The following is a 14,273-nucleotide window of genomic DNA, read 5'->3' on the forward strand; positions in this document are numbered from 1 at the left end:
TTACTTTCTATGACATATTACGACAATAATGTGTGTTTATAAAGACAATTTCGAACATCTCAAGCTTAATTTTCGTCATGAACTTCAGATTGTATGTCGTCAGTCAAGGAATATTTTATTTTTGGGTGTTCTACCAAAGCTAATGGCATTTCGAACTCTGAAAAGTTCATTTGAATACATGAAAATATTCATATTGGCGAATGTATAATATTTTAACATGTTTATCAATATGGCTGCCATGGCCACCACAGCTGAATACGGTTGCAGTTTTGAAACAGAAGTTACATCTAGCTCTCTCTCCATTAGTATTATTTACCTCGATGATCACGTCAAATACCAAGAGTTATTGCTGTTTTAATCATATTACGATTAAGATGGAAGTGTACATGTACACTATCGTTTGTGACACGGTTCTTCAATTAAAAAGCCTTGCACCTACTAGTAGTACAGAGATCACTGTGTACCTGTAAGCCATATTACTACTGAAAACTTCTGCAAACAAAAGTAACTATGAATAACTAAAAAATCACTAACAGAATACTAGTGGAGACACCTATGGACGACAATAGATGCTGAACTTTAAGTAACCTCAACTGTTAGTTACAAGCGCTGATAAATCTAGTCTACATTTAACTTTCCAGAAACTCATGAAAGTTATCTGTGTAGTTAAATTTATAAGAGCAGTTAAGTAACTGAGTGTTAACTGAGGTATACCAGAAACCGGTTATTACTGTTGAAACCATAATACAAGGAATTCCACGACCAAGGAAATCGCTTACCAGCGAAAGCCTTTTTCCATGTATGACGGAAGAAAGCGTTGCCTTTGCAGTTATACAGTATGTTCCTGATAGGGAAATGAGCTATAATACACTATTAAAATCACAGATTGGCAGTTGTTACTATATCAATTACCGACAGAAAATAGCTATATTTATTATATTCTTCACACAATATTCAAATAAATCACAGTTGCTCGGTTACAATATTTGTGTGACTATACGGATGATGGAAGTATTAGCGTCGTGCATTACAGGCACTATGTTCGATTCAAGTTAGTTGAGTATGACGAAATTCGACATTCGTCGATGATCGCTCTGCAGAAGGCCTGTCGTATTTGTTCCTTGTTATAAAAATATTCTCTGTCCTCCACTCCCACCCCTTCATGTTTTAACCTCTTAAAGATTTTAGGATAGATCTTGCGATTAGTTTTTCTTATAAAATGAGACGAAGTTTGTAATATTTTCGTTGCCTCTGTCATGTTCGAATATTGCAGGACACTATTTTAAATCGTTTAAGGATTTGAACACATATTTTTCGATTAGTTTTTCATATGGAATAATACGAAGGTTGTAATGTCTTTGTTTCCTGTCTCATGTTCGGACATTGCACAATACTAGTCGGTGTTTTGGACATCTGTTTTTTAATTTATTTTACTTGATTTATTTATACTCATATTTTTGTGAATTTTTAGTCATATTAATAACAAAAAAATATCTATACTCATTACTATGAGTAACTTCGCAAGATATGTTCCTGACATCGTTATGCAGTTAAAGCATAAAGACGCAGAGAGAAGAGAAACTAAGGAGAAAGACACCGCATGTAAAACTGGGGAAAGATTGAACAAACACAAAGGGAGCTTCGGTTTCACAAAGACTCGGCAAACTGAACCGAACATAAGGCCTCTTAGCAGTTTTCAACGGACTCGGTTATTTTAGTTTACATGGTTCACTTCCACATAGTATTGGGATGCCTATGGAGTAGGGTGAAGTTTGTAGTATCTTGATATCCCCTCTCATGTTCGAACATTGCACGACACTAATATAGACGTACTCTAACTGAAGTATAGTGACAGAGATGCTAGTTCAGTATTATCGTAATAGGGAGGACAGCCTCGCCAACAGACAATACTACTATTATTATCCAAGGAATAAAGTTTTTCTCCAAAAACGAATACTTGATTTGACCCTATAATTACGAGTATTATAATTATTGTTATTGTCATCACTTTGAGACCTGCTTATAACCCGAGACCTCCGGCTACCGCCGGGTTTACCCATGAGTTAAAACGGCACTGGTTCTCGTTAGCATGAAGGTCCAGGTCTCATGGAATGCAGATGATGTTCTCATGTTTTATCTGTGTGTGCAGAAAGTTTTTACTGAGGTGACTGAGGGAAGCAAGCTGATGGGCAGCCGGAAGCATAATGCGCGCTTCGGAACGGCGTTGGTCAACGTGGGAGACCTTAACTTGGACGGCTTCGAAGGTAAGTAAGAATGAAATAACCATTATTTCCTACAATGCCTTCATTTGTAGTCAACTAGGAGCTTTCTGGAATTCTTGTGCTATGACAGAATTAAATTTAGATCGGAAATGAAGGCGCCTGTTATACTTGATTTTGTCCAATGGAAAATGTTAAACATATTTTGAACTTGTTGTGATAGACATTTATGTAAGAATTGTTGAGCAAAAGGCTCAGAATATTGTGTTGTATTTTTATACGATAAAAGTAGGCCTATACAAAATGTTGTTTTAATAGTGAATTTATCCAAAACATCTCACAATACTGTATAGACCTACCCTTTCATCAGTATTCATCATGATTTTATTGTCTGGTTCTTCTTATTTTCCTTAATTTAGGCTATTATTTTTACTATATTTTCGCTGTATCACATAAGAAGAATAGACCTATTTAATAGAACCGTAATAATTGTTTTTAAGAAGTTCAAAGCATTTTATTGAACAAAATTCAACGCAGTATAATCTCACCATTAAAAATGTGTTGAAACTTTTAATAGGTTATAGTCTTACCAAAATGTTTAAAACGAAGCTCTGGAGACACCAGTGATTGTTAAATTAAACCGTCGATTAATACACGGAAAAAAATCTGTTTCTGAACAAAGATAGTTTCTAAGTAAAATTATCACCTTACGTTTCTCGTCCAAGTTGCTATAAGTGTTATAAAGACCTGTGATATTTAAACTTTAAATCACATCCTATTATTATTTGAAACAGAGATGATATTCGTGTTCATTTGCACCGCGTATCTGTGCTTTGATTTATCTGCATTGTTCTGAAGATTGCCTAATCACTAGGCGCTCTTGATTTTTTTTTTTTTGTCTCGCTGAAGTCAGCGATCGACGAATATCGATTGGAGCACTTAAACAACTAACTAAAATACGTAATCAATGTTGTATACAAACAGAACTTTTGTGAGTCAGTTACAGTATGGACAGTACGAGTGATATCAAATGACATTCAGGGTCATAATTGAATCCTCTGTAGGAAAGTGATTATTTTCGGAGATGGGAAATGAGGCACAGTGCTCAGTTTAAAGAAAAATTATCACTGTTTGAAAATTCAATTCAGAGCACCATTATAAAACTTACCATATTATTCAATAGGATTAGATCCTGAAGTCCTTATGAGTAAGCTTCGTAATCATAAATAATAAACTATAATACACAATTAGGCCTATCGTATATTTATGTCGGAAGGACTTGAGGTTCCGGGTCCTCGGGCTTATCCCACTCTTGTGGAAATGGACCATGGCCCTGTCAGGACTCAAACAGGATGACCCACCTGTTAGTATCGGATTCACGACCACTCGTCAGACTTGGACATGCAACGCATAGGCTTATAAGCTTACAGGGCGTACAATGAGCCAAAGCAAAATAAATGCAGTAATTTTCAACAAATATTTTAATGGATCCTTATTAGAAAGTGAAATAATTAAATTAGCATGAACTATTGCCTCAGCAGTAAATCTAGTATTTATTGTTTTTTTCTTGGTTTTAATTTTAGTTTAATTTTTGTTGTTGGCCTATTTTTAATACGTTGATACGTCCATGTATTCATCTCAAGTCTGGTCCGCGAAAAGTCAGACCATTAAATTACGAGTATTCCAGTCCTTTTACAAAAATGATAACTTTACATTCAAAACCTGATAATAAATTTGATCATTTCTTCCATCTCAATTTTCAGATAAAAGGAACTGACTTACCATGTTTGCTTGCAAGTTTCTTTTCTGAAATCAGAGTGCAGGATATAGACCTAAATTGCAGTAATTGACTGAAGTTGTTAAAACTTAATATCAGCAGAAAACAACTATATTTTTGTTGTAATTCGGTTTTTACTTCTGGCAACATCTTCGTTCACCCAGTCTCCAGGGATTTCTCTCGGTACTGTTCTTCGTAGATCACGATCTTTCATTGTGTTGTACATTGCAACTGTCCGTCTTCTTTTTAGATATTTCCATTTTTCCTTTGCCCTGTATGTGTCTGTCCATGATTTGTCTCGTAATGTATTGTCATCAATGCTTTGAAGATGTACGTGCCGTAGGCTTCATTCTATGTTCTTTCTCTTCGTGATATTGTGTTGACTGCTCTTCTCCAAAAACCATTTCTCATTTTAATATTTTTGTTTTCGTTCCTAATTTTTTTTTGTCAAATTTCACATGCGTAAATAACTATACTCATAAATCTGATATATTAATTATATGTCATGATAATATTAATAATACACTCGCATAAGAGTATATTTATTAACAAGAAAATACTCCTTTCTTTCAGTTGTTCTCAAATGAAACTACCAAAACTAAAATTTGAATTTCTTTGCAGATCTGGCCGTTGGTGCCCCCTATGAAGACGACGGTGTGGTGTACATCTACCACGGACACGAAACGGGCGTCAATCCGCGTCCCGCGCAGGAGTTGCGCGCACAGCAAGTGGATCCGCGCCTTCGAGGTCTGGGCATGAGCCTGTCGCGCGGCTTCGATGTGGACGGCAACCACTACAATGGTGCGTACCATAACCGATATCAGTGATCGTCAGCACTCGCTGAAATGGGTAACGGGTAAGAAGTGTATCGGAATATGCACCGTCGTGCAGAAGGGAGGAGGAAACATACTCGCCAGCAGCCACAGATGCATGCCAGTCTTATCCGCGGGTAAGAGACGCTAGCCCGAGGGTGCACTGTGCTGATGACCACTGACCTATATCATTGAGAGGCAGAGTTATTTAAAAATCTTATTTCAAATCAGAACGGCCTAGCTGTAATAGTTCATTACACCTAGCAAAAGAAACGGCAGCTCGATCTCCTGCAAATTCTGTGAGCTTTGTGGTGGTATTGTATTGTATTTATTAAAACCTGATGAAGAGCGGCCTTTGCCTGCACACAGTGATTTAGTTAGACAAAATATTTACAGGAACTCACCTTATCAATTTAGTAATTTCCAAATGGACCAGTTGTGTGAAGTTTAATATTTTCATGTTTCCGAGATGCATATATTTTTATTTCCGGGAACGGCGGTGGTAGACAAAGACGGTTTACATAGGGCAATGCCTCTATCCCTGTCATTATTCCACAAATTCTGCGATAATCATCCTGATCTATCGTAGATCCGTCTTCCATGATCTACCATGCGCAACATCTGAAACAACGTGATCTATAATTTCGGCACATTGCTCATCGAGAGGGAATCTAAATATACACCTTTGGAAAGGTATTTTTTCGGCTTTCTCATATTGATGTATTTTACCGTCATACCTAGATATACCTAGAGAGGGCACGTTTTTGCCGGATGACAGGTTTTATGTGTAAGTAAAGAGATAATAATTAAATATTTTAAGAGTTAAGAATAAACAGAGGGACTTCAATAATAAATTTTGCGCCATAAGACTCTGTGATATATAGTTCCATATATTTGTGTTTGCAACAAGTCCACCAAAGAGATTCGGTTAGAGTGGAATGTCTTGATGTATGGATTTTTTAGTTAGTATTAGCAATGTCGAAAGAACTTAATAAAATCGATTGCTGAATTAAGAAGTAAATTATTCATTGACTCCGCTTTGTTCTGTTGTTACAGACTTGGCAGCTGGCGCCTTTGATTCGGGGCATGCCGTGCTGTTCCGCGCACACCCCGTCGTGTCTCTACGTGCCCGCTTGGACACCAGCAGGAGCAGCATCAGCCTCAACTCCACCGGATTCACCGTCACGGCCTGTTTGGGCTTCGCGGGCCAGCATGCTCCTGCCGTAGTAGAGTCCAACGTCATCATGCAGGTGGACACTCTCCAAGGACGTGCTCAGTTCCGTTGGGCCGGAGGGCTCACGAACAACCTGACGTACATGGCGACTCTGCGCAAAGACTTGGAGGACTGTCGCGATCTCGAAGTGACGCTGCACTCGGGCGACAAGGATCCCACGAAGCCTCTGGACGTCGTGATGCATTTCCGTCCGGCCCGGGATCCGGCCACCGCCCCCGCTTTCTGCACCACTTGCCCGGTGGTGTCGCCCGGTGATCCCGATCACGTAACCAAACGCGTGGCGTTCGAGACGGGCTGCGCACGCGCAGTGTGCAGACCAGACCTCGTCGTGACAGCGAACTTTGAGGGGATCGGGAACACTCTGGTGCTGGGACGGGAACCCACACTGCGCCTGCGCGTCCAAGTCTCGAACCAGGGCGAGCGCGCGTTCCTGCCACGTGCCGCTCTGTCGCTGCCGAGAGAGACGCCCCTGGCGCGCCTGCCGCCGTCGTGCCAGGAATCGAAGGAGCGGTCCTCGGAGCATACTCGCATGCTGCTATGCGACCTGGGCAGCCCGCTGGAGCGCGCCGCCACGCTGGAAGTGGCTCTGAACGCCAAGGACGTGGCCCTCAACACGTCCAGGCTGCGTTTCTACGTGAATGTCACGAGCGCGGGCGACGAAGAGAACCCGCGCGACAACACGGCGACCCTGACCCTAGGCGTGGCCGTGCAGGCCGACATGACGATCTCCGGGACGCCGAGTCAGGATCCGCTCGTTTACGTAGCCCCCAACAAGACGCTGAAGCGAGACCTGGTGCTCAATCACACTTTCGATGCGGTGAACCTGGGCCCCAGCCGCGTGGGCGCCGCCCGCCTGCTTTTCGAGTTTCCGCACCAGTTTCTGGGACCCCATGGCAACGACGTGTTCATGGAGGTGCTGCAACCCGAAGCGCGCCTGCAGCCTTCGGGCGCTCTCATACCCTGCCACCCATTACCGCCCTACGCTTTCTGGAGCCCTGCCGCTCCGCCCAAGGACGTTGATCTAGATGTGGAACCGACGCTACCCCCCATCGAGGACTACGACGAAAACGAGATCGAAGGGTCGGTGTCCAAGCGGTCGTTGCCAGAAGTGGAATTCCCTCCATCCGGCTCGGGGTTGCGTGACGCCCCCGCCAACCGCACGCTCTACCTCAACTGCAGCAACCCCCAGGTGGACTGCGTGCAGGTGGAATGCAGCGTCGAAGATTACTTCGTGCCGGACCGCACTCACGCCGTCGTCAGCTTCCAGCTGAAGCCCTTCTTCGAGGTACTGGAGCCGACGCTGGCACAGGAGATGAAGGACATCGTGCTGTACGCGTCGCGCGGTCAGGTCATCATGGAGCAGCCGCCGTCCTCGGCGCAACCGGAGAATCACAAGTGAGGCTCATTTGACAGCTAAATAACTCTCATAGTATTTATGTATTACAAATGTTTTAATTGGGACACAGACCCTTTCTGTGCTTAAGCGATAGCATTTATAGCTAGAAATAAAGAACCTGGTTTCGATTCTCGCTAGGGAAGTGGAGAATTAATTCTTTCCAATAAGTACGGACTAATGCCATGCCAAGAACATTGAGTACGATGCGTAAACTGCCTGCCTTACTTCATTGATATAGGCCTATGTAAGAATATAATCCCAAAACAACAGATCAAGTTCATAGAATAACGGACACGTGCGCATTTTACAGTACAACCTATGATCAATACAGATTATTTGCTACTTGCTAACAGAAAATAACTTACTGCTGTGTTATAATAGAATGCAGTTTAAGGTTACATTACATTCAACTCTTCAGGAATAGAGTCCAGATTTACAACGCAAAATGAATGTTGCATGTAACATTCCGTAATATATGCAAATATTTTTCTTTGAAAATTATGTCATGGTCTACGACTGTACATAAACATGACTATGCGTGTAAATGCATTTTTGGTAGGATAACTTACAGTATCCTTTATTTGCCAAGCATACTTTACGACCTCTGCAAGAAAATGCATGCATTTGTAAAGTCCGGAATTCCTTTGATAGCGACATTTATTTCAAAACAATTACCAATGGCAAAAAAGAGATCATAATAATTTCAGCTTTAGTACTTTATGCGTAGCCTACATAAATGAGACAAACCTATTCTTTCTCTTTTCTGTATTGTGTGAGATTCGGGAACATCAGGGGTGTGTAAAACGTTCCTCAGACTTAGAAATTTCAGAGGGAAAAATCTGAGACTATTTTTAATTACATACTTCAAAACTTGAGATAAATTCATTATGTCTCAAATAATGTTAATTGCAATTGAAAATTTGTTGTAAATAATCTTTTTAATACATAGGCCAAAGTGCCTTCAAACATTGAATCTTTTGGCATATCCCGTTGTAAAACCTTTGACAATCATGAATGAACACTACATGATCGCAGTTAATGGGACAGTACTGCCGTGTGGTCCGAATAGCGCAAGAATATCGCTTACGACAATACGATAGGAACAGAAAGCAAGATAGGCACACCTGGGTCTAGTGAAGAGAAAGATATTTGTTCACTTCCCTATCTGTAATAGAAACTTGATCCATTGTAATTTGTAGTCAGAAACAATATCACTTGAACTCAAGATTTATAGTGCATATTTAGTAAATATTTGCTTTTATTTGAACACTGCATTTCTCTATCACTCTGTAAAATACAAAAGGAACATTTGCCTTGTTAAATTAAAAAGGATTTAATCTGAAAGAAAATCGCTATAGATAAATCTCGTGAACTAATTACACCCTTCGAGCGTAGATTGATATAACTGCTTTGTCTATGTGAGATTTCTTTCTTGAGCTGGATGGATAATAGTACAGTAAATACATGATATCCATAAGATTGCTGTAACATTATTTAGAACAATACTACAGAGATTACAAGCTCAGCGGTTCGCCTGTAATACATGCAACTGTTGCAGGCCGGACGGCGTCACCGTGCTGAGCATGTTCCTGGGCAAGGCGCCCGAAGTCAGCGTCGCCAGTTGGATCATCGCTGTCGCTGTCATCTGCGGCATTCTCATCCTCTTCCTCATCGCCATGGCGCTGCACAAGGTACGACAATAGTGTTGCACTACAAGGTGTCTGATTTAAGCCATTCATTTTTGTTTAGGCAGCCCAAATGTCAGTCCAGACATGTGGGAGGTATTTAATGGTTTCGTAGGCGGATTTAGGGGTGTGTATAACGTCCACTGACATCGTCACGTGAATGTTACGAATTTTAGTTTTCGTGTGATAATTTTATGTTAAACATGTGCAGTCAATCTCTTATGTTAATTATTTATTTTCCATTCGGCTTTCTAACGTTTCTTATAGTTACGTTTTTCATTAGATAATATTTTATCGAGTCATTTCCTCTCATATTATTTCTTAATACATAAGTTATCTCCAATCCCTCAGATTAATTTGTTTCCTTCCATTCGAAATAATGGACATAATAAGAAGGTACCTGTAAAGAACAGACAGTATAGATTTTTAACGCAATTTATTACTTTATTTAAAGATACTTTGAATAGGTATGCCACTTCTAGCGACACTGCCATGAGAACGTCATAACCTGGGTAGAACATGAAAAACGTTGGATTCAGGCTATGACATATCAAATGGTCTGCATCTACGACTACGAGATCAATGACAACCCGCATGGAGCTGGACCATGTCGACGTATACTGCTTGCTGGGATGTCTTATACTCAATTCTTCTGTCACTACCATTCACTTTTGCTGTCACGAACTTATACTGTTACTAGGTATAATAACTCAAATTTTTTGGGCAGGGTGAGCCTCAAAAGCCTTTTTCTGTATTTCTGTATTATGCGAGTTTCGGGAACGTCTTGTGACGTAGGAGGAAAGTTTAATTTTGTAAAATATTTTACTAAAATTATTATATTTGACATGTACAGTACATTGACCCGTAAATTTCAGTGGTGAAACTCTTAAGAGGCTTAATAGTTCTTTATTTGAAATCAAAAACAAACAAACGGTAAGAATCATCCAACAATTTTTGGTGATTTTTATCGTACGTAAAGTGGAGTGACAAAATGAGACTGTAAAGTAATATCGGAGGGGGGAGGGAATTAAGATAAAGTGTTTTGTACAAGAATTACTTTCACTTTTCCTTGTGAATTCAGCATATTTCTATTTCCCTCAACCAGAAACGGATACTGGAGAGCTCGTCATATTGGCAACATAGAGCTTGTTAGAATTGCGGCGTGTTATTTTAATCAATTCCTGGTTTTGTCTTGCAGATGGGCTTCTTCCACCGCGCCAAGAAAGAGGAGCTGGCAGCCCTGAAGGTAAGTGCTATGATAGAAGTAGATTTTCTTCAAAATTTACTCATGGGTACCCTTCATGTAGAAGACTGTTTACGAGTAGTATACGCACTATTGTCCCAAAATTCTTTAGTAAAACAAGTTGTGGAATATACGCAGCAAGTAGACATGGTAGATATAGTCTAGTTCACGGAACCTTACCTTGATCTATTGACAACTGTGAAATCAAGAACCTGTGGAAAGTTATTTTAGACAATAATATTACCGATAATGATGATGATGATAATAATAATAATAATAATAATAATAATAATGCACCTACATACATACATACATACATACATACATATTCACGCACGCACACACATATACATGCATATAATTAATGGACATTGTGACAATGTTTGAAGTTACAAAAAGGTGATTTTTCTTTCAGGCAGAGGATGACATGGACGGCGAGTGAAATGTCCGTCGTGCTGGCTATATTGTCGGTCGTCTAGTCAACTACCAAAAATACCAGCTGCTATTGCTGCTGATGCTGCAATTGAGACAGAATCTGAGGAATGGTTCAAGAGCAAATGAGTGGCCACTAGCTTCATTGCTGAATGTTCACATTTGAAGGAAATTTGATTACGGCTGCCTGATTTATTAGAATCAGAAAATGACGGATTTGGTTAATTTGTTGTACAAGCAAGTCTGTAACTCTTAATCTGTGCCAAAGCGATGGTCATGTTACTTCGCATGTAGAGACGTAACGTTCGTTAGTCTATTTTGATACTGGATCTGTAGTATATTGTTTTACGCTGTGATCGAGAACAATTATTGCCTCAACAACGTGACAAGCACTGTAGTCGTAGTAGTCGATTAGTGTTTCGAAGAGTATCAGTGTCTGTTTTGTGTCCATAATTGCGTATTTTTGTACGATACTTTTCTCGTCTTATTTATTGCTATATTTGATATTGTTTTAACTGTCGACGTTATTCAGCCTGAATAAGATGGCATGTTGAATATGAAGTAATTCAGATTGAGACTTGCTGTGGTAATCAAGGTACGTCTCGAAAATATTGGTTGCAAACCCTTCACAAATGTTCCTCCGACCGTCTTTGACCGAACTATGACTCCCTCTCATTGTAGAATAGAACGGTGAGTTGTCCTCGAAGATACCTTGAGAGTGTTTCGCCAAGAAGACACGAAAGCATGACTCAGGACTAATAAAGACTTTCTTCATAAAATTCTGGCGACTTGATCCATTACCATACGAGCAATTCATCTGGGATCTATTACGTGAACGACATAAATACAGAGTATGCATTTCCAAATTGTTTTACAGTCGTTCCACATAAGTGCACTTATACACCTGTAAACAAGGATGAAAATTTTCATTTTACTGTCAAATTAATTTTAAGAAAATTATGTGCAAGTGTTTGAGTTCATAGAGGAGACATGAATTTGCAGTTCCGGGGACACCAGAGAGGTGGCATACAGCCGTTCCCTCGTGGTCACCACGTGTTACAGACTATTGCTGTATGGCAGATGATCTCGATATCTGGCCGTCAGCGACTGAGTTCTTCCCATATATCGCTGAGTGTCTTCAACAGGTTCAATTCACAATCTAAGCATTTCGCAGAGAAAGTTGTAATTTAGCTGGCCATCTTCATCTGGTATCACAGATGCTTGCACGCTACTCTGTGTCATACACATGATGTTAACTAATAAGTGGGAAACCAATCGGAAATTGATAGAGGTCCTGAAAACAAACAAAAATAATCATGTAAATGTAGCCCTATTTTAAATTTCACTCCTTTTTTAAATACAGGTACTTTTTCATGTAGTGTAGTCCTTACATTAGTAGTCCATGTTTATTACGTCAGTATGTCTTGTAAAAAAGAGATCTCATTATTGCCACCTAGCAACTAAAAACAAGGGATAGTGCAAGCTTCGAGATACATGACGGGACACCGCACAATTTTCTCTTGCTGCTAGACTGACAATTCTATGTCAGTGATTCCTTAATAAGTGGATAGGTCGTGGGGGACCAATATCCTCGGCTGCTCGTTCCCCTGACCTTAGTCCATTGGATTTTTATTTATGGGGACATCTGAAAGCAATTGTGTACTCAAGACCTATTACGAATATTGAAAATTTTCGCTAGCATGTTGAAGGATGTCAGAAGTTACAAGATACACCTGCAATATGGGAGATAGTAAGACAGTCATAATGTGGCGTTTAGAAGCCTGCATTAGAACTCGTGGTGGCCATTTTGAGCACTATCTGCAGAATTATGCACGCACTTTGTAAACAACTTTGAAGTTGTAATAAGGAAACACGTATGAACTAAAAAGAGTCTGTACTTAAAAACTAGAAACAAAATTGACCGTATATTTTCATAGAATTTTCTGCGTGTTTTTGGTCCTCTCTCCAGTTCCCGAAGGTTTCCCACATATTATTTAACACTCTGTGTGTATGTAGGTACTTTAAAATTACATGAATTGTTGAAATAGAGACTTTTTAGAGCGAACTTGTGTAAGTTGAGAGAAATGAGAGAACTTTAGGGAAAAATCTCATCCACCGGTCCGACCACTATAAGTAGGCCTGTCTTTCATTCAATATGGGAATCTAACCCTTTTCTGCGGTCTAGTTGAGAACTACCAAAGTGACTCCATTGAAGGAACGGTAAAAAAAGTAATGGGATGAAAGAAGAATAGCGTTCCAGGTTTCTGACAAATATATGCATCTTCATTATCTCTGATGCTGAAAGAGTAGTGTGTGTGTATGTGTGCGTGCGTGCGTGTGTGTGTGTGTGCAGATTTCTTTCACAAAAGACGGATGGTGCTTATATTTAATGCTTAAAGTTCAGAATATCTTATTTTCTTTAACTTAATCTAAGAATTTCTAGTCTTCGGTGATCTAGTGGTTACTGTGATTTCTTCTGAACTCAGGTATCATGAGTTCCCATGTTTTATACCACTTTAATTTACCATATAGAGACATTAATTCAAGCGATTAATACTGTAAACAATATTCTTTGTAGTAAAAACATTTCTTACATCGTTTATCCCTACTACAATTAATGCCGAATATCTGTAAAGATGAGAGCCTTAACCTCTCCCCAACCTGTGGGTCGATTTGGTCTGAAATGAGATTAATTTAAGTGACCTTACATCGTTTACCTACGGTTCCAACTTTGAGGTGCAGAAGACTCTACAGGCTGACACCGATGGCGTCCAATGGTGTATATCGTTCAATATAAGAATAATGAAATCCGCCTTACGTGTAGGCGTAGCCTATTCTAGCCTAAAAACAGAGTAAATTCATATTTACAGAATGTCCTATTTGACAGCCTGCAGTCAATGGAGTCCAATCAAGTAACCAGCAATTCTAAGGATTTTTGTTCATACTTTTTTCGTAGATGAGTATGTATGTTAATCAACAGTCTGACTGGTTGGAACCTCGTGACACCAATAAGACATCACTCATGAGGTAATTGAGCCAGGAGATAATGGGGTAGGATGGCCAGTTTCCCCCCCCCCCATTGCATACATCGCTGACTAGTAACATATTTCACTGATCAGAAGTCTTCAGATGTATACAATTATTGTTCTTCCTCAGACATATATAGTCAAGTGAGATGTATTGCCTGATAATATATGTACCAGCCAGAATCTCAGAGGCACGCAATAACATATTTAAATAAGAGGAATGGTTAGTAACATGATATGCGTTAAAACGAAAACTTCTTTGAAAAAAAATAATTAGGTAATGAGAAGTTTTGCATACATTTGTATGCACTGATTAATGTGAAGTTATGTATTTAACAGATAGATCTAGAAAGATGGAAGTAAATTTACCAGTGATCTGTAATAATTTACATTATTTATCCAGCTCGTATACAGTGTGCGGTACGAGATGTACATCCTATAGATGTAAT

General features: G+C 39.7%; 1 protein-coding gene across 1 annotated transcript in view; it reads left to right on the forward strand.

The window, feature by feature from the left end:
* The window catches only part of LOC138699681 (integrin alpha-PS4-like), a 43,003-nt gene extending 29,357 nt beyond the window's left edge, over positions 1-13,646 (forward strand). The window contains exons 3-8 of the mRNA XM_069825738.1: positions 2,150-2,264; positions 4,618-4,797; positions 5,865-7,437; positions 8,997-9,129; positions 10,322-10,369; positions 10,782-13,646. Coding sequence (XP_069681839.1) covers positions 2,150-2,264; positions 4,618-4,797; positions 5,865-7,437; positions 8,997-9,129; positions 10,322-10,369; positions 10,782-10,808 — 2,076 coding nt within the window. The 3' untranslated portion in view covers positions 10,809-13,646. The remainder of the gene's footprint in view (positions 1-2,149; positions 2,265-4,617; positions 4,798-5,864; positions 7,438-8,996; positions 9,130-10,321; positions 10,370-10,781) is intronic.
* The last annotated feature ends 627 nt before the right edge of the window (positions 13,647-14,273 follow it).

The sequence above is a fragment of the Periplaneta americana genome, chromosome 5 (genome assembly GCF_040183065.1).
Source record: "Periplaneta americana isolate PAMFEO1 chromosome 5, P.americana_PAMFEO1_priV1, whole genome shotgun sequence".
Taxonomy (NCBI): Eukaryota; Metazoa; Arthropoda; class Insecta; order Blattodea; family Blattidae; genus Periplaneta; species Periplaneta americana.